The sequence below is a fragment of the Mustela erminea genome, chromosome 6, assembly GCF_009829155.1.
Source record: "Mustela erminea isolate mMusErm1 chromosome 6, mMusErm1.Pri, whole genome shotgun sequence".
Lineage (NCBI taxonomy): Eukaryota > Metazoa > Chordata > Mammalia > Carnivora > Mustelidae > Mustela > Mustela erminea.
In genome coordinates this window covers 85864115-85891892 of record NC_045619.1, presented here as the reverse complement: position 1 = coordinate 85891892, position 27778 = coordinate 85864115, and the positions used below count along the sequence as shown (strand labels likewise).

The 27778-nt window shown below is 38.6% G+C and overlaps 1 protein-coding gene across 1 annotated transcript in view; it reads left to right on the top strand.

Annotated features, from left to right (window-relative positions):
* Positions 1–2720: 2720 nt before the first annotated feature.
* Positions 2721–27778, top strand: part of FAM186A (family with sequence similarity 186 member A) — a gene marked incomplete at its 5' end in the record, with an annotated part of 73920 nt that continues 48862 nt past the window's right edge. The window contains one exon of the mRNA XM_032347848.1: positions 2721–2903. Coding sequence (XP_032203739.1) covers positions 2721–2903 — 183 coding nt within the window. The remainder of the gene's footprint in view (positions 2904–27778) is intronic.

The window sequence follows — 27778 nt, the reverse complement described above, 5'->3', positions numbered from 1 at the left end:
GTTTTTTACTTCCTTCACCGGTATCGTATATTTTTCACATTCTAGGATAATGGTGGCCACATAGTAGTATCTCTCAAGTGCTTACCAAATTGAAGGGGAAGGAGGGAGCTTTTAAATTTTGCTTTAAAAAGCCTTCATTTCCAGTTGCTGATGAAGTCCATGCTGCATAAAAAATATGAGAGAGGGAGAGAGCACAATAATGCTAAATTAGTTTAGCTGACAAGCATGTAAGCTGCTTTGTGAATGCCTACTGAGATAAGCAATGTAAAAAAAAAATCAAGAGAAATGAAAGTTGTTTAAGGATCTCACAATCTAATATTATCAACAAAGTACTTAATAAATTAATTGATAAGTTCAAGAAATGCTGGATAATGATGAATATTTTAGTCAAACTTAAACATTTACCAAAATACTTAATTGCAGTCCTTTCAGAAACATTTTTAACTTCCTTGAATGGACTTAAATGTGACTTAAAGGAAAGGAGGGAGTAATTTTTGTGACTGGGTGTTAGGGGAGGCAATCTAACAATAAAAGAAAGTATTCTGGGGCTTAGAAAGTTTCCATATAATTGAGTCTGAAATGATAATAAATATCCAAATTTTAGAAAATTTCTGAGGAGGAACTGAGGAAGAATATGTCAAATGTTTAAAACAAACAAAATCCCTAAAACACAGCCTTTGGTTTTGAGAAGTTCACCAATAATGGACAGAGACAAATAATAGTTACATTCCAAAGAGATAAGTACTATAATAGAAAGTTTACAAAGTATTTGGGAACACAGAGAAGGGGGTAACTTAGACAATGGGATATTAGAAAGGGGAATATTTGCTCTCTTTATATTGATTCATTTCTTAAAAGACAACTACTTTATGTTTCCCTGTCTCCCATTCTCTGAAGGACTGAAATATGTAAATTGTTTAACTTTACAAGTTTATAGCAAGGATGCAACATAGGACAAAGTTTACAATAAGAATTCAACATACAAAGTTCTTGTAGAGAAATTACATTATGTATCCATAATTTGCATAAAGTCTAAAATCTATAAAATGATATATAGTTTATGAATATATCCACCTGTAGTAAAACTATATAAACAGAGACTAGACATAAGTACATCAAATTCATGACTGTCAATGTCTCTGTAAAGGGAAAGAGGGGGAGGAAGGAGTCTAGGGAGAGGACCAAAAGGGACTCCAACTTTATCTCTAATGCTTTATTTAAAAATTTCTGAAGCAGGGGTGCCTAGGTGGCCCAGTCGGTTAAATGGCTGCCTTCGGATGGGGTCATGATCCTTGGATCCTGGGATTAAGCCCTACAGGGGGTTTCCCTGCTCATTGGGGAGTCAGCACTTCCCCTCTCCCTCTGACCCTCCCCCCTGCTCATGCTCTCCTGCATGCTCTCTCTCTCAAATTAATACATTTAAAAAAAAAAACTTTAAAAAACATTTCTGAAGCAAATACGACAAAATGTTAATATTTGATCATTCTATATGATAGGCACATGACTATTTGTTATATTTATTTCTGTACTGCTTCATATTTTTTAATAAATAAAAAAGCTACACATTTAACAAAACTACCCTGTCCTTTAATTACTCCTTTGTCCTAAATCTTTTCACATCCTCTGCTATCAAAGGAGCTGCCCAGAGTACTCCTCTCAGTTACAAAGCAGCATCCAACGTTCCCTTCACTTCCTCCGGCCAGCTATGGAATTTCAGAAACTTCTTCAGTCACATTCCTTGGAAAAATGAATAACTAGGCAGTGCAGAGAGTTTGACCTTCAGCCAAATAATAGCTTCCAAATTATTACATGTCTAGGACAAGCTGAGGGGCAGCTGAGGATGTTGTAACACAACTAGTCCACTACAGGTTTAAAAATTCTTAAGCAGGGCGCCTGGGTGGCTCAGTGGGTTAAGCCGCTGCCTTCGGCTCAGGTCATGATCTCAGGGTCCTGGGATCGAGTCCCGCATCGGGCTCTCTGCTCAGCAGGGAGCCTGCTTCCCTTTCTCTCTCTCTCTCTGCCTGTCTCTCCATCTACTTGTGATTTCTCTCTGTCAAATAAATAAATAAGGGGCGCCTGGGTGGCTCAGTGGGTTAAGCCTCTGCCTTCAGCTCAGGTCATGATCTCAGGGTCCTGGGATCGAGCCCCATATTGGGTTCTCTGCTCAGTGGGGAGCCTGCTTCCTCCTCTCTCTCTCTGCCTACTTCTGATCTCTGTCTGTTAAATAAATAAATAAAATCTTTAAAATAAATAAATAAATAAATAAATAAATAAAATCTTAAAAATAAATTCTTAAGCAAAACCTCAGGAAGAGAGAAGAATCAGGAGTTACATTTGATATACTGGATCTTGAATTCTAACACCTAGATTTTAAGCTTATTTAAGCAAGGCTATATCTTCTATTTCCTTTTCAATATTCAGTTCAATATTCTGGTTGTCTATTCTTTCCTACCCTCCCTCCCCGCTACCATGACAGCATATAGATAGAATGCCTAGTTCTCCGCATATAGTAAGCACTCTAGAAATGTTTGAGTCATTGATGTCATGATGGATTTACTATGACATCACCAGGACTGGAATACCATGGTTAGCAACAAATTAGGGTAAACCACAACCTGTGGGAGCAGGAAAGACCTAGCTTCCTTGTAGACACCTTTATTAGCATTTGCTTATATTCGGTGAAAAAAGAAGAAATAAAAGAAAATCACTAACTTTTCAAAATATTTATCAAAATGCAAAGTGGGATAGACAGCGACTCTGAACCAGAAAAAGAAGTTATGGATTCCACCATCATGTCCAGAAAATCCCTTTACAAATCAGGGGTCCCTCAGCTGGAGATCCCATTTGCAGTACAGAATGTCATCTCTAGGATTGAGCAAGCACAGCTTCATCGAGCCAGAGAGGTAGGTCATAAATGAGAAGTTTACAGATTACAACTGTTTTTTAACTTTCAATGATAAGCTGCATTTTTTGAACTCATTTTATTTTCATGATCTTTGACTATATTTGAGGTAACTTTGATTTCAAATGACAATTTCACCTCTCTGCATAACATGCTCCAATTTTGTTAGTCTCTTTTACTTTCCTATGAGAATTAATTACTACTTTTGAGAAATAAATTGCATGTGCTATTGAGTGATTGGGATAGAAAGAAAAATAAAAATCTGTAGCAAATATTGATATCTAATTTCAGTCAGTAGTTTTCCTTTGTTCTCAACTAAACTTTTGTCAAATAACTGTTAGCAAGAAGAAATATAGTTTGGCTTGAATTCCAGCTCATGGAAGGGGGATTTATTGGAAGGTAGAAACCCAACGACAATGAACAGAAGGTTCATGTAACAATCCAATAAACCTCAAACAACTAAGGTTATATACTACATTCTATTCTCTCAAACAGAATACAAAAAAATTCAGTGGGTTTGAAATAAATTAATTCAAGTAAGTTTTTTCCTATGTTTAAGGAGCGTTAAATATTTGTACTTTCTCATTCTCTGAATAAACGTACTCCTCCACTCCCCACAACTAACAACAATAACCTGGTGTTTGCTTTTAACACCTTTATTGAGGTATAATTGGCACATAATAAGCTGTATATATTTTTTTATCTTTTTTTTTTTAAAGATTTTATTTTTTTGACAGACAGGTATCACAAGCAGGCAGAGAGGCAGGCAGAGAGAGAGGGGAAGCAGGCTCCCCGCCGAGCAGAGAGCCCAATGCGAGGCTCCACCCCAGGACCCCAAGATCACTACCTGAGCGGAAGGCAGAGGCCCAACCCACCGAGCCACCTAGGCACCCCAGCTGTGTGTGTGTATATATATATATACACACACACACACATATATATATATTTTTTTAAAGATTTTATTTATTTAGTTGACAGAGATCACAAGTAGGCAGAGAGGCAGGCAGAGAGAGGAAGCGAGCAGAGAGCCCAATGTGGGGCTCGATCCCAGGACCCTGGAATCATGACCTGAGCTGAAGGCAGAGGCTTTAATCCGCTGAGCCATCCAGGCATCCCTGTATATATTTTTAAGTATATAAGTTTTGATATATATAAACACCTGTGAAAACCTCATCACAATCAAAATAATGAACTTACCCATCACCCCATAAAGTTTCCTTATGCTCAGTTACAATTCCTCCCACATACCCTTCCCAACCCCACTATCTCTCGGCAACTGCCAATCTGCTTTTTGTCTCTACAGATTATTTTGCATTTTAAAAGAATTTTATAAGTGGAATCATACAGCATCTACTTACTCTCAAATAAATAAAATCTTTTTTTTCTCTTAATTGATGTTTGATATTTTTATTAACATATAATGTATTATTTATAATTATATGTAATATTATTATAATTAAAATTATTATATATATAATTATAATCATCAGGCTTACACAATTCACAGCACTCACCATAGCACATACCCTCCCCAATGTCCATAACCCAACCACCCTATCCCTACTCTCCACCAGCCAGCAACCCTCAGTTGTTTCCTGAGATTAAGAGTCTCTCATGGTTTGTCTCCTGCCTGATCCCATCTTGTTTCATTATTTTCCCTCCCTACCTCCCAGGACCCCCGGTCCTGTGTCTCAAATTCCTCATATCAGAAAGATCATATGATAATTCTCTTTCTCTGATTGACTTATTTTGCTTAGCATAATATCCTCTAGTTCCATCCACATCATTGCAAATGGCAAGATTTTGTTTCTTTTGATAGCAGCATAGTATTCCATTGTATATATATACCACATCTTCTTTATCCATTCATCTGTTGATGGACATCTAGGTTCTTTCCATAGTTTGGCTGTTGTGGACATTGCTGCTATAAACATTCGGGTGCAGTGCCCCCCTCAGATCACTACTCAAATAAATAAAATCTTAAAAAGATTATCTCACTCTCTCTCCCTCTGCCCCCTCCCTCTCTAAAAAAATGAAATTGCTATGAATATCTGTACATTTATTCATGACTTATAGACATATGCTTTCATTTCTTTGGGATAAATACTTAGGTTGGAATGGCTGGGTCACATGGTATATAAATGTTCAATTTAAAACAAGACTACCAAACCTTTAAAAAGTGGTTATATATCTGTTCGCCATCTGGATGTCTTCTTTGGAAAAATGTCTACTCTTGTCTTCTGCCCATTTTTAAACTGGATTATTTGTTTTTTGGGTGTGAGTTTTATAAGTTCTTTATATATTTTGGATACTAAACTTTATCAGATATGTCATTTGCAAATATCTTCTCCCATTCTATAGGTTGCATTTTAGTTGTTTTTTTTATTGTTTACTTTGCTGTACAGAAGCTTTTGATTTTGATAAAGTCCCAATATCTTACTTTTGTTTTTGTTACCCTTAGTTTAGAAGACCAATGTCAAAGTACTAGCTGTGTTCTCCTCTGGGATTTTAATGGATTTCTGCTTCACATTTAGGTCTTTCATCCATTTTGAATTTATTTTTGTATATAGTATATGAAAGGGGTCTGGTTTCATTCCTTTGCATATTGCTGTCCAGTTTTCCCAACACCATTTGTTGAAGAGACTATCTTTTTTCCATTGAATATTCTTCCCTGTTTTGTCAAAATTAGTTGACCATATAGTTGTGGGTTCATTTTGGGGTTTTCTATTCTGTTCCATTGAACAATGTGTCTATTTTGTGCCAATACCATCATCAGGGAAATACAAATGAAAACTACAACGACATATCGCCTCACATCAGTCAGAATGGCTAAAATTAAGAACACAGGAAACAACAGGTTTTGGTGAGGATGCCAAGAAAGAGGAACCCTCTTACACTGTTGGTGGGAATGCAAACTGGTGCACCAACTCTGGAAAATAGTATGGAAATTCCTCAAAAAGTTAAAAATTGAACTATCCTATGTGCTACTAGGTATTTATCCAAAGGATACAAAAGCATGGATTTGAAGGGATACATGCACCCCTATATTTATAGCAGCATCATCAACAATAACCAAATTAGAAAAGGCCCAAATGTCTATCAACTAATGAATAGATGAAGAAGATATGGTATAATCAGGGAGATTCAAATCAAAACCACATTGAGATACCACCTCACACTAGTTAGAATGGCCAAATTAACAAGACAGTAAACAAGTGTTGGAGAGATGTGGAGAAAGGGGAACCCTCTTACACTGTTGGTGGGAATGCAAGTTGGTGCAGCCACTTTGGAAAACACTGTGGAGATTCCTTAAGAAATTAAAAATAGAGGGCGCCTGGGTGGCTCAGTGGGTTAAGCCTGTGCCTTCAGCTCAGGTCATGATTTCAGGGTCCTGGGATCGAGTCTCGCATTGGGCTCTCTGCTCAGCAGGGAGCCTGCTTCCTCCTCTCTCTTTCTCTCTCCCTGCCTGCCTCTCTGCCTATTTGTGATCTCTCTCTCTCTCAAAAAAAATTAAAATTAAAATAAAAAAAAAGAAATTAAAAATAGAGCATCCCTATGACCCTGAAATTGCACTACTGGGTATTTACCCCAAAGATACAGATGTAAAGAAAAGAAAAGAAAAGAAAAGAACATTGGGGTAGTACCCCAATGGCCACAGTCGCCAAACTGTGGAAAGAGCCAAGATGCCCTTCAACAGACAAATGGATAAAGATATGGTCCATATATACAATGGAATATTATGCCTCCATCAGAAAGGATGAATACCCAACTTTTGAATCAATATGGACGGGACTGGAGGAGATTATGCTGAGTGAAATAAGTCAAGCAGAGAAAGTCACATATATGGTTTCACTTACTTGTGGAGCATAAGGGACAACATGGAGGATATTAGGAAAAGGAAAGAAAAAGTGAATTGGGGAAATTGGAGGGGGAGACGAACCATGAGAGACTGGACTCTGAGAAACGAACTGTGGGTTTTGGAGGGGAGGAGAGTGGGGGTTAGGTGAGCCTGGTGGTGGGTATTAAGGAGGGCATGTATTGCATGGTGCACTGGGTGTGGTGCATAAACAATGAATCCTGGAGCACTGAAAAAATGAAATTTAAAAAAAAGATGTAGTATACATATACAATGGAATTTTACTCAGCCATAGAAAAGAATGAAATCTTGCATTTGCAACAATGTGGATGGAGCTAGAGAATAGTATGCTAAGGGATATGTCAGTCAGAGAGAGACAAATACCATTTGATTTCACTCCTATATGGAAGTTAAAGAAAGAAAACAAATGAACATGGTTGGAGTTACGGGGGAAAGAGAGGCAAACCAAGTAACTGACTCTTAACTATAGAGCACAAACTGATGGTTATCAGAGGGGAGGTGGGTGGGAGGATGGGTTAAACAGGAAGGGATTAAGGAGGGCAATTGTTATGAGGAGTACCAGGTGTTTGTGGAAGTGTGGAATGACAATATGGTACACCTGAAAACAATATTACATTGTATGTTAACTAACTGGAGTTTAAATTAAAACTTTTAAAAAAGTGGTTATACTATTTTATATTCCCACAAGCAGTGTATGAGATTTGCAATTGCTCATCTTTATCAACACTTGATGTTGTTGGTCTTTTTAATTTTAACCATTCCAAAAGGTATACAATAGTATCTCATTGTGGTTTTAATTTGCAGTTTTATGACTAATGGGTTTGAGCAACTTTCAACAAGTTTATTTATACTCAATATAACTTCTTTGGTAATTCAAATATTTTGACCATATTTTAAAAGCTTATTAGTCTATGTTCTTATTATTGAGTTTTGAGTATTTTTATTATTTTGATAGCAACTTTTATCAGATAAGCAATTTGCAAATATTTTCTTTTATTCTGTGGCTTGTCTTTTTCTTCTCCTGTGTCTTTCAAAGAACAAAATTCCTTAGTCCAATTTCTTTCTTTCAAAGCAAACTTTGACTAATTCGAGATCATACATTTTGTCCTTCTAGGAACTTTATACTTACAGATTTTACACTTAGGTCTATGGTTCATTTTGTCTTAATCTTTGTATATGATATCAGATATTGATTGAGATGTTGATTTTTTGACAATTCTAGACCCACTTGTCGAAAAGACTATCCCTTCTCCATTGTATTGTATTGCATGTTTATTGAAAATTAATTGACCATATATGTATGAATTTATGGGCTCTCTAGTCTGTTCTCTGGGTCTGTTTATCTGTGTTTATGCTAATACTACAATGTCTTCATTACTGAGATTTTTGTTTGTTTGTTTTTGATTACAGAGGTTTTATGATAAATAATAAATAAATAATATGATAATTCTTGAAATCATATACTTTTAGTTCTCCAACTTTGTTCTTTTTCATGTATGCCCAACTTCTTCTCTCACATCTTCCTTTTACCCCCACTTCCTCCTCTTGGGCTTCTTTCTCTGAAGTGACACATTCAAACACTCATAACCTAAAAACTGTCTTTATCCACACTGCTTTCTCCCTTTGCATCTCCATATAAAATTTAGAATCAGTCTGTCAAATTCTACTGGGGGGAAAAGCTTGCTGGTATAGATCAATTTGGGAAGAATTGAGAACTTAACAATATTGGGACTTCTGACCTGTGAAAACAACATATCTCTGTTTTTATTTATGTCTAATTTTTCTCAGAAGTGCTAGACCTTGCATATTTTTTGTTAGATTTGTCCCTAAGTATTTCATTTTTTTTTACTATTGTGAATAGTATTGCTTTCTAATTTCCATTCTCATTTGTTCACAACTAATATATAGAAAATACAATAAATTTTTGTGTGTTCATTTTGTATAATAAAACCCAGTTATTAGTCCTCATAGATTTTCTTCATACTTTCCTTGGGATTTTCTACATAGACAACCCTGTTATATGCTAATAGAGGCAGTTTGAGTCCCCTTTTTATATCTGTGTGCATTTCAACTTTGTTTTCAGGGAGAGGGAGAAAAATAAACTCCCTTTTTTAATTACTGAGTAGGCAACTTTGCCCCACTTGCTGATATTTTAATCAGAAGTAGATACTGAGTTTTATCAGAAGGTTTACTGCATCCATTGGGATAATCATGGTGTTTGTTGTTGTTGTTTTTGTCTTTTTGAATCTGTTAAAATAGTGGGTTACATTGATTTATGACTGATAAAACAACCTTTCATTTTTTTTGGATAAATTCTATTTACTCAGAAGTTAGCATTCTTTTTATTACCTTGTATTCAGTTTGCTAAAATTGTGTCAATTTTGTGTCTATGTTTATAAAACATATTGGTCTGTAGTTTTAATACCTTGGTTTTGGCATCAGACTAATGTTAGCTTTATAGGCTCAGATAGAGTATTCTTTTAAATTTTCTCTAAGTCTTTTGAGAATTGACATTTCCTTTTATGTTTGGTAGAAACCACTAAGTGCTTGGGTGGGGTAGGTAGAAATAATCAATGGAACCATCTAGACTTGTGGTTTAACTCATGGGAAAGTTTTAAAGTACAAATTCAATTTATAAAATTGTACAGCTATTCAGTTTATCTGTCTTCTTTTTTATTTTATTTTATTATTTGAGAAATAGACATAGAGAGCACAAGAAGAGGGAGGGGCAAAGGAAGAGGGAAAAGCAGGCTCCCCACTGAACAGGGAGCCTGATGCAGGGCTTGATCCCAGGACCCTAAGATAGAGACCTGAGCTGAATGAAGTCAGACACTTGACCGACTGAGCCACCCAGGTACCCCTCAGGTTATCTGTCTTCTTAAGTGAACTTTAACATTTTGTGTCTTGTAATTTGCCAATTTTATATCATTTTATTGGCCCAAAGTTCACAATAACCCCTTACTACCTCGTTATTATCTGTAGAATCTGTAATAATATCACTTTTCACTTCTGATATTAACAATTTGTCTTCTCTCTCTCTTCCCTTATCAAGCTGGCTAGAGGTTTATCAATTTTTATTGTTATTTTCAAAGAACCAAGTTTTTCTTTAAAAAAAGATTTTACTTTCTTGGGGGTGCCTGAGGGGCTCGGTTGGTTACACCTCTGCCTTTGGCTCAGGTTATGATATCAGGGTCTTGGAATTGAACTCCGTACCGGACTCCCTGCTCAGTGGGGAGCCTGCTTCCCCCTCTGCCTCTGCCCCTAAATTATACTCGCTCTCTCTTTCTCTCAAATAAATAAATAAGATCTTTATTAAAATTTTGTTTTACTTTTTATTTATTTATTTTTTAAGATTTTATTTATTTATTTGACAGACAGAGATCACAAGCAGGCAGAGAGGCAGGCAGAGAGAGAGAGGAGGAAGCAGGCTCCCCGCCAAGCAGAGAGCCCGATGCAGGGCTCGATCCCAGGACCCTGGGATCCTGACCTGAGCCGAAGGCAGAGGCTTTAACCCACTGAGCCACCCAGGCGCCCCTTGTTTTACTTTTTAAAAGATTTTTTTTTAAATTTTTTATTTTTTATAAACATGTATTTTTATCCCCAGGGGTACAGGTCTGTGAATCACCAGGTTTACACACTTCACAGCACTCACCAAAGCACATACCCTCCCCAATGTCCATAATCCCACCCCCTTCTCCCAAACCCCCTCCCCCAGCAACCCTCAGTTTGTTTTGTGAGATTAAGAGTCACTTATGGTTTGTCTCCCTCCCATTCCCATCTTGTTTCATTTATTCTTCTCCTACCCACTTAAGCCCCCATGTTGCATCACCACTTCCTCATATCAGGGAGATCATATGATAGTTGTCTTTCTCTGCTTGACTACTTTTTAAAAGATTTTATTTATTTATTTTAGAGAGAGCGAGCAGGAGGAGGGGCAGAGGGAGAGGGTGAGAGAATCCTCAAGCAGACTCCCCGCTGAGCGCAGAGCCTCCAGATTATGACTTGAACCAAAATCAAGAGTCCTCAACTGACTGAGCCACCCAGGTGTCCCTAAAGATTTTATTTTTAAGTAATCTCTACACCCAAGGTGGGGCTCGACCTCACAGCCCCAAAATCAATAGTCACATGCTCCTAAGTGTGGGGTGGAGAGGTGGCTCCACTGGTGAAGCACACTTAGTAGAATTTAGAGGCTCAATGTCTTAAGCTTTATCAGGGCCTTCCTACACATCCTCGTTCCAATTTTCAGAGTTCTGTTCCTTCCCAATCAATACCCTCACTTTAACAGTAGATACCTTGCAAGGCTGGGAATTCAACTTGTATTGTAATTCAACCAGTCAGAGAACGAGATTCTTGGTTTAATTTCCAGCAATCTCAGGACTGCAGTATAGGAGATAAGGGTCTCCTTCGGAACACACACAGGAGCTCACAGGTCATTCCCATGGTGCTTGAGCTAGAAATTCAAATCCCTGAGCTCATCCTCCCCCTGCGCCCCACACTTTATCCAATGACATTAGGAGCAACCAACCAGTCTCATTATATTTATTAGTTTGCCATAAATGTTTGGCATTTATACAGTCATCCGGATTCTTGCTTCTTGTAAGCAGTTGATTAGGAGTATCGTCTTAATTGACAGACCATGCCAAGGGCTATCACTGCTCTCTTTAATACTGGAAATGGAGTCATTCATATCTTTGAATCTAATCAAATTAGAAAGCCAATTCTAGAAATCCTAAACCCAATTCAGAAAACTTATCCTTAAGATTCTGTTCCTCCGGAAATACTCTTTCTACACCAGAATCTGTGTTGTTTATCTCTATGTGACAGGAATCAGCCTGCATACATAATGACTTCCTATATTCCTCTGAATATACAGCTGCTTTTGGATGTTCTAATATTTAAATGTCTGGCTCCTGGGGTGCCTGGGTGGCTCAGTTGGTTAAGCATCTGCCTTCAGCTCAGGTCATGATCCTGGGTTTCTGGGATCAAGCCCCGCATTAAGCTCCTTGCTCAGTAGGGAATCTACTCCCCATCTGTTATTCTCTCCCTCCTTCTCTTTCTCTCTCTGTCAAATAGATAAATAAAATAATAAATAAATGTATGTATGTATGTATGTATGTATGTATGTATGTATGTCTTGGTTCCTAAAGGGGAGAAAAAGGAAAACTGAAGGGAAAAGAACAGAGCTATCTCTTTTAATTCCCTGAAAGCTGCTTCACCCAGAGCACACTGCAATAATGGTAGCCTGCCTTTGTATCTGCACTTCTGTGATCTGAAACAGTAGTTCACAATCAGGAGACAGATCCCTTACTTGGAAGACAAGATTCTTATTGCCCACCCTGGCTCTTATAAGCTGTTCTAGGAATGTTTCCCATCACTGGGGTGGAGAGTGGGGAATGGACACCTTCTACTATTGTGAAGGCTAATATTACATTTTACCGGTCAAACCTTCCCTTAAAAGTTGTAAGCCATTAGGACACCTGGGTGGCTCTGTGGGTTAAGCCTCTGCCTTCAGCTCAGGTCATGATCCCAGGGTCCTGGGATAGAGCCCCACATCAGGCTCCTTGCTCAGCAGGGAGCCTGCTTCCCCTCCCCTGACCCCCACCTGCCTCTCTGCCTACTTGTGATCTCTCCTCTCTCTCTGTCAAATAAATAAATAAAATCTTAAAAAAAAAAAAAAGTTGTAAGCCATTGAGTAAACCCCAGAATCCCAAATCAGTTAAATCAGATAGAATGCCATTATGGTTGTTGTTTTTGGTTGGAGAGATGGATTCCTTGCCCTTCTTACTCAGCCATCTCCCCTATGACCTGATTTTTTTTTTTTTTTTTTAAGATTTTATTTATTTATTTGACAGAGAGACACAGCGAGAGAGGGAACACAAGCAGGGGGAGTGGGAGGAGAAGCAGGGTTCCCGCAGAGCAGGGAGCCCAACGTGGGACTCGATCCCAAGACCCTGGGATCATGACCTGAGCCGAAGGCAGACTCTTAATGACTGAGCCACCCAGGCGCCCCTTACCTGATATTTTTTATTGGACGTCAGATATTGTGAACTTTGCCTTGTTAAATACTGGTATTTTCCTAATCCTATAAGTATTTTCAAACTTTTACAACATGGTTATTTAGTAGTAATGTGATCCTTTTGAGTTTTACTTTTGTTATTGTTAGGTGAGACTATAGGAGCATTTGCTCTCTGGCTAATTTTGCCCCCACTGTGAGGCAAAACCCTTTCTGAGTTGTTTATCTCTATGTGACAGAAATCAGCCTGCATACATAATGACTTCCTATATTCCTCTGAATATAATCAGATGTCACATGAACAAAGCTTTTTACTCCACCTGGGAACAGAAAATATTTCTCCTCCCTGTCTGAGCTCTGGGGTTTATTTCTATTAATCATTTTAGGTGGCCTTCTTTTCATTGTATTAGATAAGAGGATGAATCATGTCCCTATAACTTCATCTTGGATGGAAGCATAGACTGAATTCTTAAAAGTTTGGGGCACCTGGATGGCTCAGTCGTTAAGTGTCCCCCTTCAGGCTCAGGTCATGATCCTCGGGTCCTGGGATCCAGCCCTGCATCGGGCTCCCTGCTCAGCGGCAAGCCTGCTTTCCTTCTCCCACTCCCCCTGCTTGTGTTCCTGCTCTTGCCGTCTCTCTCTCTCTCTGTCAAATAAATAAATAAATAAAAATTAAAAAAAACTTTAAAAATAAAAACTTAAAAAAATTACAATAAACACAAGTGAAGACTTAACAATTGGAAAAGCCCCATGAATCATCACAAAATGTACGAACCCAGAAATTATATATATAATCTGCACTACAGATACCTCCCTATTTTCCCCAAAGACAATTATTACCCTCATCTTTAACAGTGTAGATTGGTTTTGCCTGAAAAATGGAATCATGCAGTATATATTCTTTAATATATACTTTTTTTTGCTTAATACTATGTTCATGAGATTCTTTGTATAAAGCTATAGTTCATTAATTTTCATTACTATCATCCCATTATATGATTTTATCCATTCTCTGTTGTCTACTAGAAATAATATCACTATAAACATTTTTGTGAATATGTTTTGAGTGCATATGTATGCATTTCATCTATGAAAGGAATTGCTGGTCAATCAGGTATGCCTAGATTCAATTGTAGTAAGTAATTCAAAATAGTTTTTTTTCTTTAAACTTTTTATTACATACCAATTTTAGACTTAAGGAAAAGGCACAAAATACAAGTTTCCATATATTTTTAACTCAGCTTCCCTTAATGTTAACATTTTACATAACCATAGTACACTGCCAGAACCAGGAAATTGAAATTGATACAATAACTGAAGATCTCATTTGATTTTACCAGTTTTGCCACTAATGTGTTTTTCTGTCCCAGGATCCTACCCAAGGTCTCATATAGTACCTACTTGTTTCTTAGTCTTCTGCAGTCTATATCATTTCCTTAGTCATTCATTGTTTTCATGATCTTGATATTTTCAAAGAATTTTATTTTTGAATGTCTCTTAATTTTGGTTTCTCTAATATTTTTCATGATTGGATTGAAGTTATGCATTTAGGGGACAAAAATACCCCATAAATGATCTGTGTCCTCAGTATATCCTATTATAGGTATTTGTGTTATGACTCAATGTTAACATTGATCACTTGGTTAAAATGGTTTGTTCACTGTGAAGTTACTGTTTTTCCCTCTGCAGTTAATGAATATCTTGGAGAAGATACTTTGAGACTATGCATGTTCTGTCTTCTCCAACTTCTGTCCACTAATTTTGGAATTAATTGGAACTCTATTGCAAGGAAAAGCTACCTCTTCCCTTTATTTATTAACTTATACTGATAGAGACTCATAGATATTTATTCTACCCTGTGGAGGAGGAGGAGGATGATGATGATGATGATGATTATCATTGGCTTCAACTGTTCCAGATTTGGCCATTAGGAGTTCCTTCAGGTTGATGCCTGTGTTCTTTCAACAAATGGCTGTCTATCTATCTATCTATCCATCTATCCCATAAGATGTTCCAGGATCAACTTATACATTCCCTTCCCAACACTGAAATCAATGACTTTTCAAAAAGCCATGGTTCCTTTTATTAGAGATTGATGTTGGAAGCCAAGATCTGGGGCTACGTGTGTTCTTTACTACTGGAGTGTCATTTCTTCTCAGCCCTCTTACCAAAGAGAGCTAAGAAGTATATTCACATGTATCAGACCACATATATATACACATCTATATTTATTTATCTATCTGTATATACATTTAAAACATGACTTAATACTGATAGTTCAGATTCCAATCCTATACCATAGGGTTCATTTTAGTCTTTTCCTGTTCCTTATTGTAACTTCTGTCACAAAAGTGAAAAATTCAGTTCTTTTTATCTACAATATATTTATTCATTCATTTCTGTGTACACATAAAGTAGTTTCAGAGTTAACTCATTCCCCTGCAAGAAACAAACTTAGTGATTAAGTACAGCATTTATGTACCATTCTTTTGTATTTAACCTTATATTATTCAGTCAGGATATTGTTTTCCAAAGTTACTAGCTAGTTCTTTTCTCTCCAATGTGTTATGTTCTTTATTCCTATACATTTAACTTCAGTTGTTAATGTTTGCATCCATATCTTCTCACTATATGTATCGGTTGGTTTTAACAGTTTATTTATTGAGTATGTGAACGGTATGTAAAACATTACTATAGTGATAAGTCAGGTTATATAAAAACATATACTGAAGGAGAGATTGTTAGGAAGATAGCAGAGTAGGAGGACCCTAAGCTCACCTTGTCTCTTGAATACAACTAGGTAGCAATCATATCAGAACCCAGAAAATGGGGGCACCTGGGTGGCTAAGTGGGTTAAAGCCTCTGCCTTCGGCTCGGGTCATGATCCCAGGGTCCTGGGATCGAGCCCTGCATCAGGCTCTCTGCTCTGCTGGGAGCCTGCTTCCTCCTCTCTCTCTGCCTGCTTGTGATCTCTGTCTGTCAAATAAATAAATTTTTTTTAAAACCCAAAACTCAAAAAAAAAAAAAAAGAACCCAGAAAATGACCTGAAGATTGGCAGAACAAACTCCACAACTAAATGTAGAGAAGAGGCCACACTGAAGAGCTTAGGAAGGGTAGAGACACAGTGGGAAGCCTAACAGATTCACAGGACTCTCCCCTGGAGGAAGGGACCCGTGGGCATGGAGAAGGGAGAGAAACAGACTATTACAGCAGGGAGCCTGCATGGGGAAGATGGTTCCCCATAACATTTAGGCTTGAAAACCTGAGGGGCCAAATTTTATGAGTTCTTCTGACCAGTGGGACTTGAAGCCTGGAAATTTAATTTTTTATTTTTTTTTCTTCTTGGGGAGGGAGAGTTTTATTAATAAAACTATTATTTTATTTTATTTTTATCATGCTGCAGGGGCATAGCCAAAGCCTAGAATTTAAAAAATCAGTGGGCTCACTCTGGGAGAGCCAGGAGGGCTAGAAGCAACTGAGCTTCCACCATTAAAGTGACAGAACAACAAATAGGCATGGCAATATAGCACAGAAGTAGCAGTCTGAAAGATGCCTGGGGTATAAGGGAGAGGTTTGTTTACTAAGAGCATGTGCTGGAAGGACAGGGTGCATTGGGAGTCTTCTCCAGGAACAAAGGAGCTGGCAGGCACTATTTCCCTCCCCACCCCCACACAGCTCCCATAAACACATGGCCTCTTGTGGTAACCAGCACTGCCCTGACATTCACTACCTAACTTGCTTACACCAAGCCCCAACCACCCCGCCCCATCCAGGCTTTGGGGACCTGTCCTCTCCAGCTAGGCTTAACTCAGTACTGGTGCTGCAGGTCCCCTCCCCAAGAAGACCAACAACGCCCTGTCAACACTGTGTCTCCTGAAACTGTGTGCTTTGTGGAATCTTGGCCCTGGCAGCAGCCATGGTCAGTCCCCTCGCCAGAAACAAATCTTGATAAAACTGTTCACTCTGTCCTGTGAACTTTGTGGATCCACCCCCACTAATACGTCTTGGCTGGAGCACAAACTGGGGTCACAAGCTTGGCAGTGTGCAAGTAGCCTCAACAGGACCAGATCACTCTAAAGTGACTCCTGCCCTAGAGAGAGGGAAAAACAACCACACACACCAGTCAGACTTTTGCCCCAGCAGTGGGCTGTGGGCAGATAGCTGGTCTGATTGTACGCTCTCCCCCACCCAAATGAAAGCTGCTCAGGGGACAACACACGGAAGGGACCCTGAAGTCTGGTGCTACTGCATCTATGACAAATACCTGGTCTGACTAAACTCAAGCCCAAGGCAGACTTAGACTGTCCACTGTCACCACAGGGACCAAACACTGCCCACAATAGGCAAAGAGAGCCACCACAGACTACTAGCCTCAAAGAAAACATGGCTCAACCACACAGAGCAGGGTGCATGCAACACAAAGAGGAGATAGTCCCTGAAGCACCAGATTCCGGTAAAGAGGGGACACGGTATTACAGGGCTATACAGGAACTCATCTTCATAAGGACACCACTTTCAAGGGCAGGAGAATACATTTTAAAAAGTAAAATAAAAGTAAAATAATAATAACAATAAAGATCCCAGAAGGAGAAGAGGGAAAAAGGGAGGAGAAAATTTATTTGAAGAATAACTGAAAACTCAATTAATGCATGATATCTTTTAGAAAACTAGGAATAAAAAGAAATATCCTTAATTTGGTAAACTGTAACTATAAAACACTTATAAGAAACATCATACTTGGGGCACCTGGGTGGCTCAGTTGGTTAAGCATCCAACTCTTGATCTCAGGTGAGGTCTTGATCTCAGGGTTGTGAGTTCAAGACCCACGTTGTGAGTTCAAGCCCAGTATGGAGGCTACTTAAAAAAAAAAAAACATACTTAATGGTTTAATTTTAAAATTATATCCTATAAAATGTGGATAAAGACAAGAACTCCCACCATTAAGACTTGTAGTCTTGGGGCACCTGGGTGGCTCAGTGGGTTAAGCCTCTGCCTTCGGCTGAGGTCATGATCTCAGGGTCCCGGGATCGAGCCCCGCATTGGACTCTCTGCTCAGTGGGGAGCTGCTTTCCTTCCTCTCTCTGCCTGACTCTGCCTACTTGTGATCTCTGTCTGTCAAATAAATAAATAAAATCTTAAGAAAAAAAAAAGACTTGTAGTCTCAGAGTTCTGGAAATTCCAGCCAATGCACTGAGATAAAAAGACACAAAAAGAGGGGCACCTGGGTGGCTCATTTGGTTAAGTACTCAACTCTTGATTTCTTTTTTTTTTTTAAAGATTTTATTTATTGGGACGCCTGGGTGGCTCAGTTGGTTAAGCAGCTGCCTTCGGCTCAGGTCATGATCCCAGGGTCCTGGGATCGAGTCCCACATCGGGCTCCTTGCTCGGCAGGGAGCCTGCTTCTCCCTCTGCCTCTGCCTGCCTCTCTGTCTGCCTGTGCTCGCTCGCGCTCTCTCCCTCTGTCTCTGAAAAATAAATAAAATCTTTAAAAAAAAAAAAAAAAAAGATTTTATTTATTTATTTGACAGAGATCACAAGTAGGCAGAGAGGCAGGCAGAGAGAAAGAGAGAAGGGAAGCAGGCTCCCTGCTGAGCAGAGAGCCTGATGTGGGACTCGATCCCAAGACCCTGGAATCATGACCTGAGCTGAAGACAGAGGCTTAACCCACTGAGCCACCCAGGCGCCCCTCAACTCTTGATTTCAGCTCAGATCATGATCTCAGGGTGGTGGGACTGAGCCCTGTGTTGGACTCTACTCTTAGTGCAGAGTCAGCTTGTCCATCTCTCTCCTCCTCTGCCCTTTCCCCCTGCTTGTGCACACATGGTGGAAAGGAGAGAGTTCTCTATAATCTCTTCTATAATCCCATTCATTAGGGCGCTACTCTCAAGACCTAATCACCTACCAAAGGCCTCACTTCCTAGTTCCTTCATATCTGGGGTTAGGATTTCAATAAATGAATTTTGAGGGTATACAAACATTCAGGAAACTAGAAATAACATAAATAATGTGTAAGACATTTGTGTAGAAATTATGAAACTTTGGGCGCCTGGGTGGCTCAGTTGGTTGGACGACTGCCTTCAGCTCAGGTCATGATCCTGGAGTCCCGGGATCGAGTCCCACATCAGGCTCCCAGCTCCATGGGGAGTCTGCTTCTCCCTCTAACCTCCTCGCTCATGTTCTCTCTCTCAAATAAATAAATAAAATCTTAAAAAAAAAAGAAATTATAAAACTTTATTGATAAAAATTACAAAACCTTATTGAAAGACCATATAATTTGTACATATGAAGCTAATGCAACATTGTGTGTCAACTATACTTAAAAAAAAGAAGGAAAAAATAATGAAACTATAAATTGTGAGAAAACCATGTTCATGGAAAGGAAGACTCAAATATGTTAATGATCCCCAAATCAAAGTAGAGATTTAAAGCAAATCCAATCAAAATCCCAAAAAGGTAACTCATGAGACATGACAAGGTGATCCTAAAATTTAATAGAAGTAGTAAATTTCAAGAATAGTGAAGACAATGCTGTAGAAGTAAAACAAGGTATGGTACTATTCCTAAGGGAGATAAAGATTTATTATAAAGCAATTCTAGTTAAAACATAAAGCACTGGCCCAGGGATAGATACATAAGGCCATGAAACAGAGAGCTCAGAAATAGACTATCATGCAGTGACAGAGCTGGCACTGAGTATCTGAGAGGGAAGTGGATAATACCTAATAAATGATGTTGGGACAACTGGTTAAGCTTATTGAAAAATGATTTTATTTCCCTATCTTACACTTAAATGTGAGGAAGAGTCTTTTTAAGACCCTAAGGTAGAAAAAGACTGATGACTTCCTCTACATTAAAGAGGAGATCTTCTATTGATCAAAACACTATAGACAGGAAGAAACAAACCACAAACTGAGAGAAGATATTTAACACCATATAACAAATTAAAAAACAGCATTCAGGATATATAAAGAATTCCTATGAATCAGTAAGAAAAATAACTCAACAGAAAAATTAACAAAATACATAAACAGTCATTTCATAGAATAGGAAATAGTCATTTCATAAACACTTAAAAAGATGACCAAGTTCATTGATTATCATGGAAATTCAAATGAAACCCAATGTGCGGTTTGAACTCACAACGCTGAGATCGAGTCACATGCTCTACCAGCTGAGCAAGCCAGACACCCCTTAAAGTGAACTACATATGTAGCTTTAAATTTCCTAAAAACTGGGAGGCAAGGGAAAGATGGCAGAGTATGAGGATCCTAAGCTTACCCAGTCACATGTTTATAACTAAATATCACTCAGATCCACGACATTAAACTGGAGAGTGATTTGAAGACTGGCAGAACAAACTTCACAACTAAATATGGAAAAGTTGCACGAGGAGAGTTTAGGAAGGGCAGAAACAGTGGTTGGGAGCTGCCTACAAGGGGAGGGAGCTGTGGTCATGGAGAGGGGAAAGCACCAGAGAGCCCACACAGAAAAAATGAATCCCCATAATGTCTGGCCTTGGAGATCAGAGGGGTTGAATTCCAAGAGTTTGTATAACCAAGGGGACTTGGAGCCTGGAGCTTGAAAAGTCAGCTGAGTCAGCACTGAGTGAGCCAGGAGGGCCAGTAAAGGCTGCATCCCCACCCTTAAAGAAACAAGAGCCTGAGGAGAGGCAACATAGAAACTACAGCTTGCACAACTGGAGGGAGATCTGTTTATACTGATTTTGGAGATTGTTGGGGGGACTTCTCTGGGAAAAAGGAGCTGGCAGGCACCATTCCTCCTCCCCCAGCATAAATAAAGAGTCTCCTGCAGGATCCAGCTCAGCACAGACACTTGCAACATAGTCTGCTAGCAGTGCACCCCATCCATGAGTTCTCCTGAGGTCCATCCACTAGAAGTCTGGGGCCTGGGCAGTGGGCTCAGCACAATTTTGTTAATGCTGCATACACCTTGCCCAGCTTTCTCATGCACAGACATCACCCACCCCACACACAGATGCTGCTGTACTTTCATGAAGTCAGTCCAGGACTAGTGGCTCAGTGCAAATTTCATAATGCTGTGCACATGCCCTGCCTAGCCACTGTCCTCAAAGATGCCTGGGACCCCAGGCTGCCACAACTATTCCTGTACACTGTAGCCCCAGCAACCACCCAACTCTGGGGGTCCATCTTAGGATTATCCTCAGTGCAAATTTTGCTAACACCACTACCCCAAGCCTTTTTGCTGTCACATCCCCTCAGATCCAGCCTGCCTAGATCTCACTAACATTACAGAGAGCAAACATAGCCCACAACAGACAAAAAGTCAGTGCAGTCATGCGGACTACAGGGAAAAGTGACTCAGACACAATGACAGGACACAAACAACACACATAGGAGACTCCGTCTAGGTGCCAGATTTTGGTGAACAGGGCACTGCACTGCTGGGCACTCCAGGACGACCTCTTCATAAAATATTCGACCTTTATAAAATCACTACCCACACTACCTTCAAGAGCAGAAGACACAGCTGACTTAACAGAGAGAAACAGAGAAAAATAAACACAGAGGAAACAGAGAAATATATCCCAAATAAAAGAACAAGACAAAAATCACAGCAAGAGATCTACGTGAAAGAGAAATAGGTAATATACCTGACACAGAATTTGAAGTAATGACCATAAAGATACTCACTGGACTTTAGAAAAGCGTAAGGGACATCAGTGAGACCCTTGATAAAGAGATAAAAAAAAAAATACCAGAGATGAAGAAATCAATAAATGAAATTAAAAATATAACAGATGGAATAAGTAGTAGGCCACAGGAAGTAGCGAAACAAATCAGTGACAGAATAATGGAAAACTATAGAACTGAACAGGTGAAAGACAAATACCACATAGAGATAGAGAACTCTGCGGTTCCATCAAAGTGATTGTTTGCATTGTAGGAACCCCAAAAGGAGGAGAAAAGAGAAAGGCGGACAGAAAATGTATTTGAAGAAACATATCTGAAACTTCTTGAATCTGAGAGGGAAACAGAGATCCAGATTCAGGAGGCACAGAGAGCCCCCAAAAATTTAACTCAAGGAGGTCCATACCGCAACACAGTATTACAATGGCAAAAGAATGTGATAAAGAATTTCAATGAAGAAAGTAGACAGATACAAAGGGAAACCCCATAAGACTAACAGCTGATTTTTTTCCCCAGAATCTTTGCAGACCAGAAGGGAGTGGCATGATGTGTTTAAAGTGCTGGAAGGGAAAAGTCTACACCCAACAAAGCTATCATTCAGAATAGAAGGAGAGAAAGAATTTCCCAGACAAACTAAAGTTAAAAGAATTCATGACCACTAAATCAGCCCTACAAGAAATGCTAAGGGGGACAATGAATGGAAAACAAAAGCCATAAGTAAGAGTAATAAAAACAGGAAGTACAAAAGAAAAGGATGTAAAAGGTGATACCAAATATCTGAAATGTAGAGGGGGGAGGAGGAAAAATGAGTTCAAAAATAAGTGACTATCAATTTAATATAGACTGTATATGTATGTAGATGTTATATATAAACTGAATGGTAACCACAACTCAGAAACAGTAACAGATATGCAAAAAATAGAGTAGAGTACCCCAGTATATCACTAGAGAAAACCAACAAACTATGAAAGAGAAAGAGAAGGAAGGATCTGAGAAAAATCATAAAAACAACCACAAAGCAAGTAAAATGACAAAAATACATACCTATCAATAATCAATGGACTAAATACTCCAATAAAAAAATATAGGGTGACAGAATGGATTAAAAAAAAAAAGAACAGGACACATTTATATTCTGCCTACAAGAGACTCATTTCAGTGCTAAAGACACCCACAGATTGAAAGTGAGGGGATAGAGACATATTTATCATGCAAATAGATGTCAAAACAAAGCCTGAATAGCAAGGTTTATATTGGACAAAATGTACTTTAAAACACAGACTAGGGCGCCTGGGTGGCTCAGTGGGTTAAAGCCTCTGCCTTCGGCTCAGGTCATGATCCCAGGGTCCTGGGATCGAGCCCCGCATCAGGCTCTCTGCTCAGTGGGGAGCCTGCTTCCTCCTCTCTCTCTGCCTGCCTCTCTGCCTACTTGTGATCTCTATCAAATAAATAAATAAAATCTTAAAAAAAAAATAAAACAGACTAATAAGAGGCAAAGAAGGACACTATATAATCATAAGGGGACAATCCAACAAGAAGGTATAACAAGTATAAATACATATACACCCAACATGGGAGCACCCAAATATAAAAACAGTTAATAACAAATATAAAGGAACTATCTACACTAGTACAAAAATAATAGGGGATTTCAACAAACTCATCCATCAATGGACTGATCATCCAAATAGGAAATCATCAAGGAAGCAGTGGCCTTTTAAAAAAAATTTTTTTTAAAAGATTTTATTTATATATTTGAGAGAGCTCTATGTGGGACTCCACCCCGGAACTCTGGGATCATGACCTGAGCTGAAGGCAGTCACCTAACCAACTGAGCCACCCAGGCGCCCTGTGGCCTTTTTTTAAAATAAAGATTTTATTTATTTATTTGACAGAGAGAGATCACTGGGCAGAGAGGCAGCAGAGAAAGAGGGGAAGCAGGCTCCGTGCTGAGCAGAGAGCCCGATGCAGGGTTCGATCCCAGGACCCTGAGAATATGACCTGAGCTGAAGGCAGAGGCTGAACCCACTGAGCCACCCAGGTGCCCTGAAACAGTGGCTTTGAATGACACACTGCACCAGACGGATTTAACAAATATATTCAGAAAATTCATCCTACACATGGGACATTCTCCAGAAGAGATCACATATTGGGCCACAAAACAAATCTTAACAAATTAAAAAAGGCTGAAGTAATACTGTGCATCTTTCCTGACCACACTGCTTTGAAATTAGAAATCAACCACAAAAAAAATCTGGAAGGAGCAAAATACATGGAGATTAAATAACATTAAATAACAATAAATGGTCAACCAAGAAATTGAAGAAGAAATCATAAAGTATGTGAAAATGGACAAAAATGAAAACACAATGGTCCAAAACCTTTGGGATGCAGCAAGTGAGTCTAAGGGGGAAGTTTGTAGCAATATATACAGGCCTATCTCAAGAAGCAAGAAAAATCTCAAACAACCTAATCTTAACCTAAAGGAACTAGAAAAAGAATAACAAAGACTGGGGCGCCTGGGTGGCTCAGTGGGTTAAGCCGCTGCCTTCGGCTCAGGTCATGATCTCAGGGTCCTGGGATCGAACCCTGCATCGGGCTCTCTGCTCAGCAGGGAGCCTGCTTCCCTCTCTCTCTCTCTCTGCCTGCCTCTCCATCTACTTGTGATTTCTCTCTGTAAAATAAATAAATAAAATCTTTTAAAAAAAAAAAAAAAGAATAACAAAGACTAACACCAGTAGATGGAAGGAAATAATAAAGATTATAGCAGAAATAAATGATATAGAAACTAAAAAACCCAAAACAAACCCACAAAAACAACGTCAACAAAGAACAGTTCAGTGAAACTAGGAACTGGTTCTTTGCAAAGGTCAACAAAATTGATAAACCTCTAGCCAGACTAAAAAAACCCAAAACAAACCAAACAAACAAACAAACAAAACCTCAAAATGGCCAATTAAATAGGAGAAATAAAGCCAACACCACAGAAATACAAACAATTGTAAGAGAATATTATAAAAAACTATATGCCAACAAATTAAATAACCTAGAAGAAATGGCTAAATTTCCTAGAAACATACAACCTCCCAAAACTAAAGCAGGATGACATAGAAAATGTGAACAGACTAATTACCAGTAAGGAGATTGAATCAGTAATTCAAAAAACTCCCAACAAATTGAAGTCCAGGACTAGACGTATTCACAGGCAAATTCTTCAAAGAATTTAAACATTTATTTATTTAAAGATTTTATTTATTTATTTATTTGACAAAGATCACAAGTCGGCAGAGAGGCAGGCAGAGTGAGAAGAGGAAGCAGGCTCCCTGCTGAGCAGAGAGCCTGATGCGGGGCTCAATCCCAGGACCCTGGGATCATGACCTGAGTCTAAGGCAGAGGCTTTAATCCAGTGAACCACCCAGGCGCCAGAATTTAAACATTTAAAGAAAAGATAATACCTACTCTTCTCAAACCTACTCCAAAAATAGGTAAAGGAAAACTTGCAAATTCATTCTATGAGGCAAGTATCACCCTGATACCAAAACCAGATAAAAAGGAGAACACCATAAAAAAGGAGAACTACAGGCCAATATCTCTGATGAATATACATGCAAAAATTCTCAACAAAATAATAGCAAACAGAATCCAAGACTATGTCAAAAAAAATCATTCACCAGGGTGCCTGGGTGGCTCAGTGGGCTAAAGCCTCTGCCTTTGACTCAGGTAATGATCCCAGTGTCCTGGGATCAAGCCCGGCATCAGGCTTTCTGCTCAGCGGGGAGCCTGCTTCCTCCTCTCTCTCTGCCTGCCTCTCTGCCTACTTGTGATCTCTCTCTGTCAAATAAATAAATAAAATCTTTAAAAAAAAATCATTCACCACAATCAAGTGGGATTTATTCCCAGGATGCAAGGGTGGTCAATATTTGCAATCAATCAATGTAATACATCTCATCAATAAGAGAAAGGATAAAAACCATACCATCTCCTCAGTAAATGCAGAAAAAGCATTTGACAAAGTACAACACCGATTCATGATAAAAGCCCTCAACAAAGTAGGGCTACAGGGAATATATCTCAACATAATAAAGTCCATATATGAAAAACTCACAACTAATATCATACTCAATGGTGAAAAATTGAGAGCTTTTCCCCTAAGGTCCGGAACAAGACAAGGATGTCCACTCTCACCACTTTTACTCAAAATAGTACTGGAAGCCCTAGATTAGCAACCAGACAAGAAAGAAAAATGAAGTATCCATACTGGAAAGGAAGAAATTAGATTGTCACTATTTGCAGGTGACATGGTACTATATATAAAAAAAACCTAAAAGAAGGGTGCCTGGGTGGCTCAGTTGGTAGAGCGTCTACCTTCAGCTCAGGTCATGATCCCAGGGTCCTGGGAATTGAGTCCTCCATTAGGCTCCCTGCTTAGTAGGGAGCCTGAGTCTCCCTTACCCTCCGCCTGCTGCTACCCTTGTCTGTGCTCTGTCAAATAAATAAAATCTTAAAAAGAAAAGAAAACCTTAAAGACTCCACAAACTGCTAGAACCGATAATTTATCAGAACTCAGTAAGGTTGCAGTATATAAAATCAATGTGTAGAAATCTGTTGCATTTCTGTACACCAATAACGAAGCAGGAGAAAGAGAAATTAAGAAAATGATTCCATTTACAATTGCACCAAAAATAAAAGATACCTAGAAATAAATCTAACCAAAGAGGCGAAAGACCTGTACTCTGAAAACTATAAAACACTGATGAAAGAAATTGAAGATGACACAAAGAAGTAGAAAGATATTCCTTACTCATGGGCTGGAAAAACAAATATTGTTAAAATGTTTGTATTACCCAAAGCAATCCGCACATCTAATGTGATTCCTACCAAAATACTGAGAGCATTTTTCATAGAACTAGAAGGAAAAATCCTAAAATTTATATGGAACCACAAAAAAAATCCTGACCAGACAAAGCAATCATGGAAAAAACAAAGCAAAATAAAAAAGCAAAGTTGGAGTTATCCAATTCTAGATTTCAAGTTATACTACCAAGCTGTAGTAATCAAGAGTATGGTACTGGCACAAAATACACATAGCTCAATGGAACAGTATAGAAAGCTGAGAAACGAACCCACAATTATATAGACAATTTATCTTTGACAAAAGAGGCAAGAATATGTAATGGGAAGAAGATAGTCTCTTCAAATGGTATTAGGAATACTGGACAGCTATGGACAATAGAATGATCCTGGACTACTTTCTTACACCATACACAAAAATAAACTCAATGAATTAAAGACCTAAATGTGAGACCTGAAACCATAAACATTTTAGAAGAGAGCACAGGCAGTAATTTCTCTGACATCAGCTGTAGTAACATTTTTCTAGATATAGGGCAAAGGAAATAAAAAATAAGCTATTGGGATTACATCAAAATTAAGAGCTTGTGTACTGAAGGAAACAATCAACAGAACTAAAAGGCAACCTACTGATTGGGAGAAGATACTTTCAAATGACATTTCCAATAAAAGGTTTGAATAAAAAGTATATAAAGAACAGATATGCAATTCCCCAAAACCAAATAATCCAATTACCAAATAGGCAGAAGACATGAAAAGACATTTCTCCAAAGAAGACATCCAGATAGCCAACAGACACATGAAAAGATGCTCAACATCACCCATCATCAGGTAAATACAAATCAAGAAGCTATCACCTCACACCAGTCAGAAAGGCTAAAATCAAAAACACAGGAAATAAGTGTTGGTGAGGATGTGGAGAAAAACGAACCCTCCTGCACTACTGGTGTGAATGCAAACTAGAGTAGCCATTGTGGAAAAGAGTATGGGGGTTCCTCAAAAAATTAAAATAGAGCTACCCTAGGATCCAGGAATTGCACAACTGGGTATTTGCTCTGAAAACACAAAAACACTAATTTGAAGGGTACATGCACCCCTATGTTTATAGCAGCATTATTTTTAGTAGTCAAACTATGAAAGCAGCCCATGTGTCTATCAGCTGATGAATGGATAAAAAAAGATATGAGATATATACATATTATGTGTGTGTATGTATATATGTATATACATATATAAGAATATTATTCAGCCATAAAAAATTAAAATTTGCCATTTGCAACAATGGGTGGAGCTAGAGAGTATAATGCTAAGCGAAGTCAGTCAGTCAGAGAGAGATAAATACCACATGATTTCACTCATAAGCGGAAATTAAGAAACAACAAAAAAACAAGCAAAGGAAAAAGAGAGAAAGAGAGATGAACCAAGAAACAGACTCATAGCTATAGAGAAAAAAATGATGGTTACC